Raw genomic sequence first — 16,982 nt, forward strand, 5'->3', positions numbered from 1 at the left:
GAACGATGGTACGTATAGAGTGTTCTTTAGCGTCACCGTACGCCGGCGCCCCTTACTGTCCGTGAGGCATACCTGTGCGTCTCCCCTCTCTTGCGCCAATCCGTAGGTGCGTTTCCCGTCCGCTAGCTCCTTGCAGTGCCTCTCCGGGTGGAAAGTGTCGTCAAAGTTCTTGAACTGACTCCTGTCGTTGATGACATGGGACGACGCACCTGTGTCCAGTCCACGATCAGTCCCCTTCTCTGTGCCCGCTGCAGCTGGGCCGGTCCGGCGATGCCCGCCGTCCGCGCCCCGCAAGCGCAGTCTTCATGCCCCGTCATCTCACGTCGATCGTCGCCGCCATCGTGTCCACTGTCGTCACCCCGTCCACAGCCGTTATCTTGTCCGTAGCCGCCATTTTGTCCGTGGCCGTCGTCTCGTCCGTAGCCGCCATCTTGTCCATGCGCGTATCGCGCGCTCTGGTTGTGTTTCTTCATGCACGCTCTGTCTGTGTGCCCCGTGGATTTGCAGAAGCTACACCAGACAGTCTTTGTGCATTCGCTTCTCCGATGGCCTTTATCTCCGCATCGCCAACACGCCAGTTCCATCGTGGTCCTTGTTCTCTCTCTTGGCGTCACTCGGCGACTGGGTGGGTGTCTTCCGAGGCCTCGAAGTTCCTTAACTTAGCCTTGAACTGTCCCAACGTCATGTCCGTTGAATCGTGTGTTCGGTTTGTGAACGGTTTGTACAGCTCCGGTAGTCCTCTCATTATCATCGCCATCATTAGCCCATCGCTTGGTGCTTCTCCGGCACTCCTCAGTGGCGTCGTGATCTGCTCCGCTCTGTTGACGTATTCGGTCACGGTCTCGGTGGTCCCCTTCCTCAGGCCCGTTAGTGCTATGTAGAGGGCCACGACTCTGGGTCTCCCTCGCCCGATGAAATGCTCTCTCAGTACCGCCAGGCTTTCTCGGCCTCGATCTTTAGTGTTGCGGAATATCAGCCCTAGGGTGGTGTCATCGAGCATCGGCGCTAACTCACAGTACACGCTTGCGTCGCGCTGGTCGTCCAGGGCTTGCCCCTCCGCCGTCAGCTCTCCCGTGGGGGCCGCCAGGACCGTCTCCTTCAGCCCCGCCCTGTGCATGCAGCACAGCATGCGCTCTCCCCAGAGCTCACAGTTCTCTGCTTTTCCATTGAATGTCGGCCATTTGCCTCTTCTCTTGTTTTCCATCCTCTTCGTTAGTGGTATGCTTAGCTTTTGCTCTTGTTGGCCTAGCGTCTAGCCACGCGGTGCTCCCGGCGCTATCCTAGCCTATACTTCAGGTATACTTGCTACAGTACCTCCACTATTTCGCCCCGGCGTTATCTGGGCCCATAACCTGTTAACAGAATTCGACTATAGGGCGACAATAATGTGGTCAAGAGGCATGGTTTCTATCTTGAGCCTTAACTGGCGTTGTTCCTTTTATTCACATGGAAAGAGCAGCAGTAACATACAGGTCTTCTCTCACTGAGAAACATGGGGGGAGAGAACGAAGTGGGAGGATACATTTGCTTTTATACACGCCACAAGGTGGTGTACCTGGGTGGTTCCGCCTAGAGCGCCCTCTAGTGGGAACAGATATATATGCAACTAGACAGTCACTGGTGGAGACAGTTATATATGCAGGTAAACAGTTACTAGTGTAAACAGCCATATGTACAGTTAGACAGTTACTAACAATCCTACACAGAACCTCTGATCTCAACATTTATATTTTTTTACTTGACCTTCTCTCCCCAGCAACCTCCTGCAAAGCCTCACCTTCCCTCCTCTTTCTACCTTTTTACCCTACCCTCTAATCTCCCCCAATCCCATTCAATCTTGCTTGCTGCAGCTCAAATGTGTCCCCTTGCCCCACTTTGCCTTTTATGTCTCTGTCTGTGTTTTGTGTATTTGTATGTTTGTTTTTGTTTTGCTGCCATTTTGGCCAGGTCTTGCTCGAAAAAGAGATCATTGATCTCAAGTGACTACCTGGTAAAATAAAGGTAAGATAAAAAAAAATGTAAATAAAAAACTACCACACATTACAGAGGGTTAACACTTTCACTACCACACTACAAGGGTTAACCCTTTCACTACCACCCTACACAGGGTTAACACTTTCACTACCACACTACAGAAGGTTAACCCTTTCACTACCGCACACTACAGAAGGTTAACCCTTTCACTACCACACTACAAATGGTTAACAATGTCACTACCACACTACAGAAGGTCCCTTTCGCTACCACACTACAGAAGGTTAACCCTTTCACTACCACACACTACAGAGGGTTAACACTTTCACTATCACACTACAGAATGTTAACCCTTTCACTACCACACTACAAAGGGTTAACGCTTTCACTACCACACGACAGAAGGTTAACCCTTTCACTGTCTGTAGTGTGGTAATGAAAGGGTTAACCTGCTATAGTGTGGTAGCGAAAGGGTTCAAAATAATGGCTTAAGTCACTTTTTGAGGACATCTCTTCATGACGCTGACAACCTCTGGTAAAATAGCCTACGTCCTTAATCAAAAACATTATGCTGTTCCTACCCAGTTGTGAAATGATTAACAAATATCATATATTCTATATTTGGTTCAGGTTATTCTGTTTTTCTCTCAAACTTGAAAGTATGACTTAAGCCATTATTTTAAGAAGGTGACAATATAGGACTGTTTACACATTGAGTGCCACGCCCCTTCCGGGAAGTGACCACTTCCGTGCCGCCCATTAACCCCATGTAAACGTAGTTGTAGTTTGTAGAACTAAACCTATATTTTATAGTATCGCTATGGGTCTAATAACGCCCTCGAGTCTCATTGAGCTACTTCTGGTCAACGTGCAAAAAACTGATAATTTTTTCATCCGTACATTTCCGTTTGATACCGTTCTGAATATGAACATAGTCTGGCCGCTTCTGAGCAATTCCAGGGAAAAGACACGAAAACAGCGTTTTTGTGTAATTCAATAAACACGTTGTAATTTTTCGCCTGATTATCGGATCTTCCTGAAATCAACACTAGATCATCACTATTATCCTTTGTGGTGCACGCATGCAATGTGGTTTAGACCGGCGCCCCCCCCCCCCCCCCCCCTCCTGCATCCCAACGGCAGAACAGCCAGACACATAAACACATATAGCTTCAATCGCAGTAGAAATAAATATCAGATCAACGCAAGCTTTCATATATAGTGTCCTTACCTGGTCTCTGAAGTAATGAAAAAAAAAGAATCCAATAATCTCATCGCCATTCCAGTTATCCACAGCGATCGTGCCTCCGACATTATTGGGCATTGCTCTTCAACAGGCGGGCGGGGTCACTGTTTTGCTGGAGTGTTTAGGACCCGCCCCCACGCTGCAGCTCGGTATAGAAAATAAACGAACCCGTTTCTAACCGGGTGCATTACTGGCCGAAGGCGTTAGAGGGCGGTATAATACCGTCTACCAGCTTAGACACACTCAGAACAGTATGCACAAGGTGCCCCGCTGAATTATGAATGGATATAGATAATAAAAGAAATACCGTGACAGAAACATAGATCTACGTTTCCGGCACTGAACGATCGGACGACAGAAACGTAGTTCTACGTGAACGGCACTGAAAGTGTTAATAGGATGTATGAAAAAAGTCACATGCTGACACAAATCTCTTAGTGGATGTTAGTCTCCCTGCACTGCCAATAGACCCACAGCAGACATTCTGGCATGTCATATATAGGTAAACACAGCTGTAATTAATAACATCAACGATAGGTCTGTTCCCTCTGTGAAAGTAAGCCCTGCCAGTGAGCCCGGCGTGTACAAGGTCACGGCCATGGCACTGGCACCCTGTCACTGGCACCATGGCACTGGCACCCTGTCACTGGCACCATGGCACTGGCACCCTGTCACTGGCACCATGGCACTGGCACCATGGCACTGACACCATGGCACTGGCACCATGGCACTGGCACCATGGCACTGACACCATGGCACTGGCAACATGGCACTGGCACCCTGTCACTGGCACCATGGCACTGACACCATGGCACTGGCACCCTGTCACTGGCACCCTGTCACTGGCACCATGGCACTGGCACCCTGTCACTGGCACCATGGCACTGGCACCATGGCACTGACACCATGGCACTGACACCATGGCACTGGCACCCTGTCACTGGCACCATGGCACTGGCACCCTGTCACTGGCACCATGACACTGGCACCATGGCACTGGCACCATGGCACTGACACCATGGCACTGGCACCATGGCACTGGCACCCTGTCACTGGCACCATGGCACTGGCACCCTGTCACTGGCACCATGGCACTGGCACCATGGCACTGACACCATGGCACTGGCACCCTGTCACTGGCACCATGACACTGGCACCATGTCACTGGCACCATGACACTGGCACCATGACACTGGAAGCATGACACTGGCACCATGGCACTGGCAACATGGCACTGGCACCATGGCACTGTCACCCTGACACTGGCACCCTGTCACTGGCAGCATGACACTGGCACCATGGCACTGTCACCCTGACACTGGCAGCATGGCACTGGCACCATGGCACTGGCAAGATGGCACTGGCACCCTGTTACTGGCACCATGACACTGGCAGCATGTCACTGGCACCATGACACTGGCAGCATGGCACTGGCACCATGGCACTGGCAAGATGGCACTGGCACTGGCACCCTGTTACTGGCACCATGACACTGGCATCATGTCACTGGCACCATGGCACTGGCAGCATGGCACTGGCAAGATGGCACTGGCAGCATGACACTGGCAGCATGGCACTGGCACCATGGCACTGGCAGCATGGCACTGGCACCATGACACTGGCAGCATGGCACTGGCAACATAGCACTGGCAACATAGCACTGGCAGCATGGCACTGGCAGCATGGCACTGGCACCATGGCACTGGCAGCATGGCACTGGCACCATGGCACTGGCAGCATGGCACTGGCAACATAGCACTGGCAGCATGGCACTGGCACCCTGGCACTGGCACCATGGCACTGGCAGCATGGCACTGGCAGCATGGCACTGGCACCCTGTCACTGGCACCATGACACTGGCATCATGGCACTGGCACCATGGCACTGGCACCATGGCACTGGCACCATGGCACTGGCAGCATGGCACTGGCACCATGGCACTGGCAGCATGGCACTGGCAGCATGGCACTGGCACCATGGCACTGGCAGCATGGCACTGGCAACATAGCACTGGCAACATGGCACTGGCAACATGGCACTGGCAACATAGCACTGGCAGCATGGCACTGGCAGCATGACACTGGCACATCTTAACACTTTGGCGACCAAAGTCCTGCGGCGATTTATAGTCCAGAGGACCGAGCGTTGTCAACAAACCGATGTACTTTCTAACAGCTATATATATACTTTATAGTATTGCTATCTGTCCATTCTCATTGTCACTTGAGTGCATAAACCGTGGCTTCATAATGGCTTAAAGAAAATAAAAATCCATCGGTTGGTTGTCATTTTATAGCGCCGTGAATATAAGGTTTATCGCAGTTTTCGCCTCGTCTTTTTTCTGGGGAGCTAGATAATAGGCTAAAGGCTAGCATTTCTGCTGTATATATACGAATGAAATAAAACAAACTGCGGAGGATCCGGACTATTACAGAGCATCTATGGATGAAATGGGGGCGGCGGGGGACGCCGATTACTATTATTGATTAGCAATATAGTGTGCGTTCAAGTAGCCATTTTCACTGATCGATCACGTTGCATTTTAAAACAATGTCCAATCCAGCTGTAATTTGGGGGAATAGTATCCTACTGTCAGCCCATGTGATCGCCGGCAGCATTTCGTCATTAGTCATCGGAATCTGGTAGATCGATATGTCCATTGGCTGATCATAAATCCCATTATTCCAGGCTGAAATCTGCGTTCGGTAACGTGATCAAAGATGGAGTATGTTCGGCTGGGATCGAGGCTCATATGAAACGCCCACAGACAGTAAACATTTTGATACTGCAGTGGAGCGATGGCGCCCCTAAGCGAATCTGGCCGGTATTGCATGTTTCGAAAATCAAATATGCGGGTAGGTCCTGCAAGTCGATCAGGGACGTTAATAGCGTTATTAATATGGAATTAAACAATAACAACTCGCCACGAGTTAACTCGTGGCTCTGGTCCACAACGCATGGCACCGTAACACGTATAAACTCGTGGCTGGTCCTTAAAGTGTTAATGGAGCAAACCCAACCTTGAGGTTATCAGTTACATCTAATGCCAAAAATTGCAAAATGTCTGCTGTGGAAAAATGTCTATACATTTACATCATTGCCCTGGAGACCTTAGTTGACCTAGCTGTGATCCCACGGCTGTGTCTGCCATCTGTGTTGACGTGCGTCGCAAGCATCGCTGCCTCCAAGAAACCGCTGCGCAGAGGGGGCCGCCCTCGAGAGAACGGAGGCGACTCCGAAACGGCCTGAACCTTTTCAGCCGAACAGCTGTGGCGTTTAATCTAGATACATATTTGTCTGTGGATAATCCCCCGTCACGTGCCGCAACAAAGAGACGATGAGAATGACTGCCGTGTTGTTTTTTTCATCTCGCCCATTTGATGGTCAGAGGCCTGATCTACCGCCGCTGCAAATCAAAATTTGCTAATCCCATTTCAGCAGCGTCCACTTAGAGGCCTGGAGGGGAGGCTGCCTCCCGGGGCTTAATCCCGCTCGAAAATTACAAAAAATGAAAATTACTCATCTGCAGGTCAGCTACACATTATGTTCAATACGTTTTATTGATCTGTTCTCATCATTGATCTGTATAAGTCGGGCTCAACTACATGACTATTGGTTAACTAACAGTTATCGGATTATCAACAGATCCAGATTATTGATCGTCTGCAAATGAATGCAATTGTGCAGAATGTAGTTGTGGATTGAATTTATTGAACATGAACAGAAGGATCGACAAACTGACAAAAAAGTCTTAGTTGACTTGACCCTATGATCAACTAAAGGGTGCCGCCCTAAAGATTCAAAGGCATACGGTTGTATCATTGTGTTTGCAATAGGGATGTTCGATATTATCGGCCTACCGATATTATCGGCCGATATTGGCATTCAAATGTAATATCGGAAAATAACGGTATCGGTTTTTTTATTTTATTTTTTTTACATTTATTTAACCTTTATTTACCCAGGCAAGCAAGTAAGAACAAATTTTTATTTTATTTATTGTCAAAAGTATGCATAATGTTGTGTTAATTCCTAATATAAGAGATATGTTAATTGCCTGAAATTATTCCGTAATTTTGGCGGGGAATCCCGCATATATCGGTATCGGTTGATATCGGTATCGGAAATTAAGAGTTGGACAATATCGGTATATCGGATATCGGTAAAAAAGATATTTTTTTTGTTTGCAACAATCTCAAGCCCGGCCCTCTTTTTTCTTGATCCTCCAATCACTAATGTACGGAAGCGTATTGCTGCCACACCAGAAAAAGAAAAAAAATCTGTATCACGTTATAACATAAAGGTTTCACGTTATAACATAAAGGTTTCACGTTATAACATAAAAGTTTGACGTTATAACATAAAGGTTTCACGTTATATCATAAAGGTTTCACGTTATAACATAAAGGTTTCACGTTATAACAAAGGTTTCACGTTTATGCTATAACGTGAAACCTTTATGTTATAACGTGAAACCTTTATGATATAACGTGATACAGATATTTTTTTTTGTTTCTGGTGTGGCAGCAATGTGAAACCTTTATGTTATAACGTGAAACCTTTATGTTATAACGTGATAAGAAGTTATCACGTTATAACATGAAACGTTTTATGTTAAAACAAGAAGTTATCACATTATAACGTGAAACCTTTATGTTATAACAAGAAGTTATCACGTTATAACTAGGGCTGTCAGTTTATCGCGTTAATTAGATTAATTAATTACACAGCAAATAATCGCGTTATGAAAATTAACTCAAAATTAATTACATTTTTTTTTTTTTTTTTTAATAATAATATTTTTTTGTATCTCATTCATTCCATAAGCATGTAGAATACACATTTAAATTTTTTTTTAATATTGTCCATTTGCATGTTCTTGGTATCTGATTCTAGGGACATCTATGAATCTCAGGGAATGTATTCCCAGTGTCAGAAATACTGTGGGCTAGATCCACAAAGAATGGATTGCACGGTGCAAGTTGCACCCTTACTTACAATTCATTATGAATTGAAAATGGGGGACCCTGATGTAAACAAGACGAAAGTCTTTCTCTGGTCTGCATCCCCTTAACAATTGTGTGTATTGAGCCGTACTGTATTGTACCCATTCTGCAATCTGTTAATAACATTTTCATTCAATCAATCAATCTGCGCTGTGATTGATTGAATGAACATTTTATTTTGAGTAAATTGTAATGAACCAAATGAGAATATCAATAATTTTTTTTTATCTTTGACTGTGAATAACACCATGCTCAAATTGACCAGACCTGAAAAATCTAAGCAAATTAATAGATGGAAGATGATTAAACAGAAGGTTTTGTAGATACAGTACTGAATTCTGCCATCCGGACACATGCAATTTGAAATATGATTATAGAATATAGAATATGAGGCATAAAATGGTAATGCGATTAAAACGCGATTAATTCGATTAATTAATTACAAATCCTGTAATTAATTAGATTAATTGTTTTAATCGCTTGACAGCACTAGTTATAACGTGAAGCGTTTTATGTTAAAACAAGAAGTTATCACGTTATAACGTGAAACCTTTATGTTATAACGTGATACGGATATATATATTTCTTTTTTCTGGTGTGGCAGCAATACGCTTCCGTACTAATGCTACACCTTGTTAGAAATGTAATACCATTCCATTTTACTCAAATGCATGTTCCAAGTGAATAACAGAAACAATACTGAACTGAGATCGAAAATTACATTACAATCCAAATAAATCTGTATAGCTGTATTTAGTTCTGGTCATTAATATGGGGTATTATAACCTCTTATTTGTACTGATAATGAGACCTACTGGATAACACACACACACACTCACACACAAACATGTATACACACACAGACACACACACACACTGGCTTGAACACAAGTTTTCAACATGCTTACAAACCTAATCATTCCACTTGTTCTGCCCTTACAGTAATGACAGATGACTGGCTCAAGGAAATTGATAACTCAAAGATGACTGGTGCAGTATTACTTGATTTTAGTGCTGCATTCGATGTCATAGACCATGAGGTAAACTAGAATGCTATGGGTTTTGTCCAACAGCCATCATATTTATGAAGAGTTATCTCACAAGTAGGACACAAAGGGTTTATTACACTGGCAGCTGGTCTCACTCTAAGGTCTTAGACTGCGGGGTCCCGCAAGGGAGCTGCCTAGGACCACTCCTATACGCCATCTTCACAAACGACTTACCATCAGTTCTGTGTAAAGCAACTGTACAAATGTATGCTGATGATTCCACATTGTACTATGCTGCAAAAACTGTCAGTGAACTGGACAATGTTTTATCAGCTGAGTTAAATATGGTATTTGATTGGATAAAAACGGAATAAGTTGGTACTAAACATCTCAAAAACCAAATCAATTATCTTGGGTTCGAGTCATAAATTGTCATCAATACCAAAAATGAGTTTGAACGTGTCTGAAGAACCCATAGAACAGGTAAATAAAGTAAAATGACTGGGCATAATAATTGATAGCCAGCTGTCGTGGGCAGAACATATTGATACCATAGTGAAGAAGATGGGGAGTGGTATCTCCATGGTGAGGAAATGTCTTTCTTATGTCCCTACATATATTGTGGGACAGGTGACGAAATCTTTAATTTTATGTCACCTAGATTATTGTGCACCAGTATGGTCCTCTGCATCCAAAGGTCAACTAAAGAAATTGCAAACTGCCCAGAACAGAGCTGCAAGGTTAGTTTTACATTGTTCCATGAGAACAAACACCATCACTATGCACCGGCAACTCTCATGGTTAACGGTAGAGAATATGCTGGTTTTCAACACAGTTACATTTTTCAGGAACACTGTCTTTTCGTCTCAACCTGTTTTCTTATACAAACAAATTGTCAGATGCAGTCAGGTTCATTCTTATTTTACTAGGTCAGCTGATGATGGACAGATTATGTTACCACGTCCAAAATCAAATGATTTAAAGAGGACTGTTGTTTATCGTGCCATCAATCATTGGAATAACTGCCCACTGAACATAAGTAAATTGAATAGTAAAGTGTCTTTCAAATACCACCTGAGAATGCACTACTTAAATATGTGAGCAAAATATTCTGATGTTGATAATGATGTCTACAATGTTTTACTGTTTTTAGATTATCATTGTTAATTGTGATTGTCATATGTATCTCATGTTGTTATGTTTTGTGTTTTCTGTTGTCTTTCTGTGTGGACCCCAGGAAGACTAGCTCGCCACTTAGGTGATAGCTAATGGGGATACTTTTAAACAATAAACAATAAACACACAAACATGTACACACACATATACACGCACACACAGATACAAGCACACAAACATGTACACACACACACACACACACACACACAAAGATGTGCACACACACAAACACACACACACACATTCACACACACACAAACATGTACACATAGACACACACACACATACACACACACGCACACACACACACACACACACACACGCACGCACGCACGCACGCACGCACGCACGCACGCACGCACGCACGCACGCACGCACGCACGCACGCACGCACGCACGCACGCACACACACACACACACACACACACACACACACACACACACACACACACACACACACACACACACACAGCAGCAGCGGCGGCAGCCCCACCAGACAGGAGCAGCTCTCACCCTGTGGTTCTTGAAGTAAAAAGGGTCGATGTCCTGCAGCGGGACACCCACCAGGCCTGCTGGGACGTCCCCGTAGATGCGCGGGAGCTCCTTGCCCGCCTCCAGGTCGGCCCTGGGCCTAGGCAGCTCCGCACTTCCCTTCTCCCCCTGGCAATCCTTGGCCTCCTTGGCCTCCTGGGCCTCCTTGGCTTCATCCCTGGCATCCCGCTCCTCTGCAATCCGCCGCTCCAGGGCAGCCAGGGATTCGCGAGTGAACCGCTGCAAGCCGTCAGGACCCGTTGGTAACAGCATGGCCATCTTTTCATCCTGATTCACTTTGTACTAGAATTTACTTACAGCTAGTGCGAGTGGGGGGAGGGGGGAGGGGAGGGGGTGAGAGAGAAGACAAGATAGTTATTATATTATTCACTCCATCATATTTTACAGTGCAGGTGTTAACCCTTTCACTACCACACTACCAAAGGGTTAATCCTTATCACTGCGACAATACAGAAGGTTAACCCTTTCACTACCACACGACAAAGGGTTAACCCTTCCACTACCACACTACAGAAGGTTAACCCTTTCACTACCACACTACGATACGTAAGGGATAATGTATAGCTACAAGGTCATTGTCGCAAAATAATTTACCGACACAGAGTTTAGAACACCGAGGCGCAGCCGAGGTGTTTTAAACGTCAGTGAAGGTCAATTATTTTGGGACAATGACCGAGTATAGGCTATACATTATCCCGCTCATTACATGGCTAACTTACTAACAATGAATATACCTAATTCATTTTACACCATCGACAAGACGAGTTGTTCTGTGGCTCTGTCAGCCCAAATAAAGTTATTATTATTATCGGCAGCCGGCAGGTCTGTGGTCTGATTGCACTGATGACTGAGTGCAGCTGTGCATATGCTGAGCAGCACTGATACAGTGTGTGTAGTGGGCTTGATTGGTCCAGCTGCGCACAGCGGTCATTATTGCTCGGCAGAGGTCCGTTATCGAGTAATAACAGACCTCTGACGAGCGCTATTGACTAGGGCTGCAACGATTAGTCGACATAATCGACGACGTCGATTATAAAAAATCGTCGACGAGGAATTGTTGCGTCGATTAGTCATTAAAAAATATATATAAATATATTATAATTTTTTATTTTTTATTTTTTTTGCACTACCTATCTTTGTGAAAGTGGCTTCTCAGCTCTGGTCCAGCCAGCTGAAGACTTCTTAGCTTAACATAACAGACCGACAGTAAGTTTGGGGGAACTAATGGGATAACTGGGGATGTTGTTTGGTCCTGACAAGAGTCTCAAAGCAACTCTGAGGTCATGCTCAATGTCCAATCTGTTCCTCTGCTCTGTCTTCAGCTGGACCAGAGCTGAGAAGCCACTTTCACAAAGATAGGTAGTGCAAAAAAAAATAAAAAATAAATGTTTTATTTTTAATTTATTTTTATATATATAATTGTTTTTCGATTAGTCGACTAATCGAAAAAATAATCGACAGATTAGTCGACTACCAAAATAGTCATTAGTTGCAGCCCTACTATTGACCAATCACAATCAAGCATTTCGGCGAATGTTAAAACGCCATGGAATAAAGAAGGTTAACCCTTTCACTACCACACGACAAAGGGTTAACCCTTCCACTACCACACTACAGAAGGTTAACCCTTTCACTACCACACTACCAAATGTACCAAATGTGTCCACTTGTGAATAGAATAACAATAACAAATGTGTCCACTTGTGAATAGAATAACAATAACAAATGTGTCCACTTGTGAATAGAATAACAATAACAAATGTGTCCACTTGTGAATAGAATAACAATAAGCAAATGTGTCCGGGCGCCAGGGTGGCGCACCACATAATGCACTTCAGTGCAACGCGGCGTCCCGGGTTCGACTCCCCACATCTTCTCCCATCCTTCCTCTCAGTCTATCCAATAAAGCAATAAAAAGAAAAGCCAAAAAAATTATCTTTAAAAAATATAAACAAATGTGTGCACTTGAGAGTAGAATAACAATAAACAAATGTTTCCACTTGAGAGTAGAATAACAATAACAAATGTATCCACTTGAGAGTAGCATAACAATAAACAAATGTTTCCACTTGAGAGTAGAATAACAATAAACAAATGTTTCCACTTGAGAGTAGAATAACAATAAACAAATGTTTCTACTTGAGAGTAGAATAACAATAAACAAATGTTTCCACTTGAGAGTAGAATAACAATAAACAAATGTTTCCACTTGAGAGTAGCATAACAATAACAAATGTATCCACTTGTGAGTAGAATAACAATAAACAAATGTATCCACTTGAGAGTACAATAACAATAACAAATGTATCCACTTGTGAGTATAATAACAATAAACAAATGTATCCACTTGAGAGTAGAATAACAATAAACAAATGTATCCACTTGAGAGTAGAATGATAATAATAAACAAATGTGTCCACTTGAGAGTAGAATAACAATAAACAAATGTATCCACTTGAGAGTAGAATGATAATAATAAACAAATGTATCCACTTGTGAGTAGAATAACAATAACAAATGTGTGCACTTGAGAGTATAACAATAACAAATGTATCCACTTGTGAGTAGAATAACAATAAACAAATGTGTGCACTTGAGAGTATAACAATAACAAATGTATCCACTTGAGAGTAGAATAACAATAAACAACTGTGTCCACTTGAGAGTAGAATAACAATAAACAAATGTGTCCACTTGAGAGTAGAATAACAATAAACAAATGTATCCACTTGAGAGTAGAATAACAATAAACAAATGTATCCACTTGTGAGTAGAATAACAATAAACAAATGTGTGCACTTGAGAGTAGAATAACAATAAACAAATGTATCCATGTGTGAGTAGAATAACAATAAACAAATGTATCCACTTGAGAGTAGGCTAACAATAACAAATGTATCCACTTGTGAGTAGAATAACAATAAACAAATGTATCCATGTGTGAGTATAATAACAATAAACAAATGTATCCACTTGAGAGTAGACTAACAATAACAAATGTATCCACTTGTGAGTAGAATAACAATAACAAATGTATCCACTTGAGAGTAGAATAACAATAAAAAAAGGATCTACTTGTGAGTAGAATAACAATAACAAATGTATCCACTTGTGAGTAGAATAACAATAAACAAATGTATCCACTTGTGAGTAGAATAACAATAAACAAATGTGTGCACTTGAGAGTAGGCTAACAATAACAAATGTATCCACTTGTGAGTAGAATAACAATAACAAATGTATCCACTTGAGAGTAGAATAACAATAAACAAATGTATCCACTTGAGAGTAGGCTAACAATAACAAATGTATCCACTTGTGAGTAGGCTAACAATAACAAATGTATCCACTTGTGAGTAGAATAACAATAAACAAATGTATCCACTTGTGAGTAGAATAACAATAAACAAATGTATCCACGTGTGAGTAGAATAACAATAAACAAATGTATCCACTTGAGAGTACTATAACAATAACAAATGTATCCACTTGTGAGTAGAATAACAATAAACAAATGTGTCCACTTGAGAGTACAATAACAATAACAAATGTATCCACTTGAGAGTAGAATAACAATAACAAATGTATCCACTTGTGAGTAGAATAACAATAAACAAATGTGTCCACTTGAGAGTAGAATAACAATAAACAAATGTATCCACTTGAGAGTAGAATGATAATAATAAACAAATGTATCCTTCTATGCGAGGTTTGAGGCTGTGAATAACAACACCAGCCTACAAACCACGGCAATGGGGGGGGGGGGTCTGCTGATGGAGACTCAGTGTTCAGGGTAACAGAGCATGAGGTGAGACGGATCTTTAAAAAAGTGAATATCAGGAAGGCAGCAGGACCGGACGGCATCCCCGGCCGCGTCCTAAAAGTCTGTGCCGACCAACTGGCCCCGGTATTCACTGACATCTTCAACCTGTCCTTGGAACAGGCTGTCATCCCCACCTGTCTGAAGAAGTCCACCATCATCCCTGTACCCAAAAAATCTACACCCGCTTGCCTCAACGACTACCGCCCTGTAGCCCTCACCTCCATAGCCATGAAGTGCTTTGAGAAGCTAGTGAAGGGCTACATCTGTTCCTCCCTCCCCATCAACCTGGACCCTCTGCAATTTGCATATCGCCCCAACAGGTCCACGGAGGACGCCATAGCCCATGTGCTGCACACAGCAGCATCACACCTGGACAAGAGGCAGGGGAACTATGTGAGAATGCTGTTCATCGACTACAGCTCAGCATTCAATACCATAGTCCCCTCCAAACTCATAGCCAAGCTCAGGGACCTGGGCTTGAACTATGACCTGTGCCAGTGGGTCTTGGACTTCCTGACGGGCAGACCCCAGGTGGTAAGAGCCGGCAACTGCACCTCCTCATCCATCACGCTCAACATAGGGGCCCCCCAGGGCTGTGTTCTGAGCCCCCTCCTCTACTCCCTGTACACACATGACTGCGTAGCACAGCGGAACAACAACACCATCATCAAATTTGCTGATGACACAGTAGTGGTGGGCCTGATCTCTGCCAACGACGAAAGGGCCTACCTGGAAGAGGTAGAGAACCTGTCACAGTGGTGTCAGGAGAACTGCCTCTCCCTGAACGTCAGCAAAACAAAAGAGATGATTGTGGACTTCAGGAGGTCGGGGGTCAAGGACTACAGCCCCCTCAGCATCGACGGGGCACCGGTTGAGAGAGTGAACAGTTTCAAGTACCTCGGAGCCCACATATCCGAGGACTTGACATGGACCACACACATTGACAGTGTTGTGAAGAAGGCACGACAACGCCTCTACTTCCTCAGGCGCCTAAGGAAGTTCCAAGTCAGTCAGAAGATCCTTAGGAACTTCTACTCATGTACAATAGAGAGCATCCTGACCGGCAACATCACCTCCTGGTTTGGGAATAGCACTGCACAAGACCGTAGCAGACTACAAAGAGTGACACGTTCAGCCGAACGCACAATTGGAGGGGGGCTTCCCACCTGCCAATTGTGCGTTCGGCTGAACGTGTCACTGCCTCTTTGAACTGCTGCGGTCAGGCAAGCGATACCGGAGTCTTAAGGCGAGCACAGAAAGACTCAGAAGAAGCTTCTATCCCCAGGCCATCAGGCTGCTAAACGAACAATAATCGCTAAACGAACAATAATCACTATGCAACAACCATCAAATGCACACAGCACACACACCCACACGCACACACTCACTCAAACAAACAACACACTGCAGCACCCACTCTCCACACTTTAGATCACACAAACACACTTACACTTTATATTTATTGATAAAGGATTTGCACTACAACTCGTACACCTACTGTGAATTGTACCTAAATTGCACCTCGTCCCATTTCTCCATTTCTGCCTTGCACTATATAGTATTGTATATTAGTACACTGCACAGTATTGTATATTGTATGGTAACTACGTCTATTCTGCATCGAACATTGTACATATGTCTAAACTGAACACTGTGACCTCTTTTTTTTACTTCTAATTTTACTATGTTTTTATTTCATACTTATCTTGTCTTGCACAGTCTCTGGAGCGCAACAGTAAGAAGCATTTTGTACAAAAGTATTCTGTACTTCTGTATGACAACTATTAAAGAAACTTGAACTTGAAACTTGAACTTGTATCCACTTGTGAGTAGAATAACAATAACAAATGTATCCACTTGTGAGTAGGCTAACAATAACAAATGTATCCACTTGTGAGTAGGCTAACAATAACAAATGTATCCACTTGAGAGTAGAATGATAATAATAAACAAATGTATCCACTTGTGAGTAGAATAACAATAACAAATGTATCCACTTGTGAGTAGGCTAACAATAACAAATGTATCCACTTGTGAGTAGAATAACAATAAACAAATGTGTCCACTTGAGAGTACAATAACAATAACAAATGTATCCACTTGTGAGTAGAATAACAATAAACAAATGTGTCCACTTGAGAGTAGAATAACAATAAACAAATGTATCCACTTGAGAGTAGAACGATAATAATAAACAAATGTATCCACTTGTGAGT

The 16,982-nt window shown here is 43.6% G+C and overlaps 1 protein-coding gene across 1 annotated transcript in view; it reads right to left on the reverse strand.

Annotated features, from left to right (window-relative positions):
- LOC311226431 (sodium channel protein type 3 subunit alpha-like) overlaps positions 1–11,201 on the reverse strand; it is a gene marked incomplete at both ends in the record, with an annotated part of 145,760 nt that extends 134,559 nt beyond the window's left edge. Inside the window, one exon of the mRNA XM_084311857.1 lies at positions 10,905–11,201. Coding sequence (XP_084167983.1) covers positions 10,905–11,201 — 297 coding nt within the window. The remainder of the gene's footprint in view (positions 1–10,904) is intronic.
- Positions 11,202–16,982: the final 5,781 nt, after the last annotated feature.

The sequence above is a fragment of the Notolepis coatsorum genome (genome assembly GCF_963971535.1).
Source record: "Notolepis coatsorum genome assembly, chromosome: 4".
Classification (NCBI taxonomy): Eukaryota; Metazoa; Chordata; class Actinopteri; order Aulopiformes; family Paralepididae; genus Notolepis; species Notolepis coatsorum.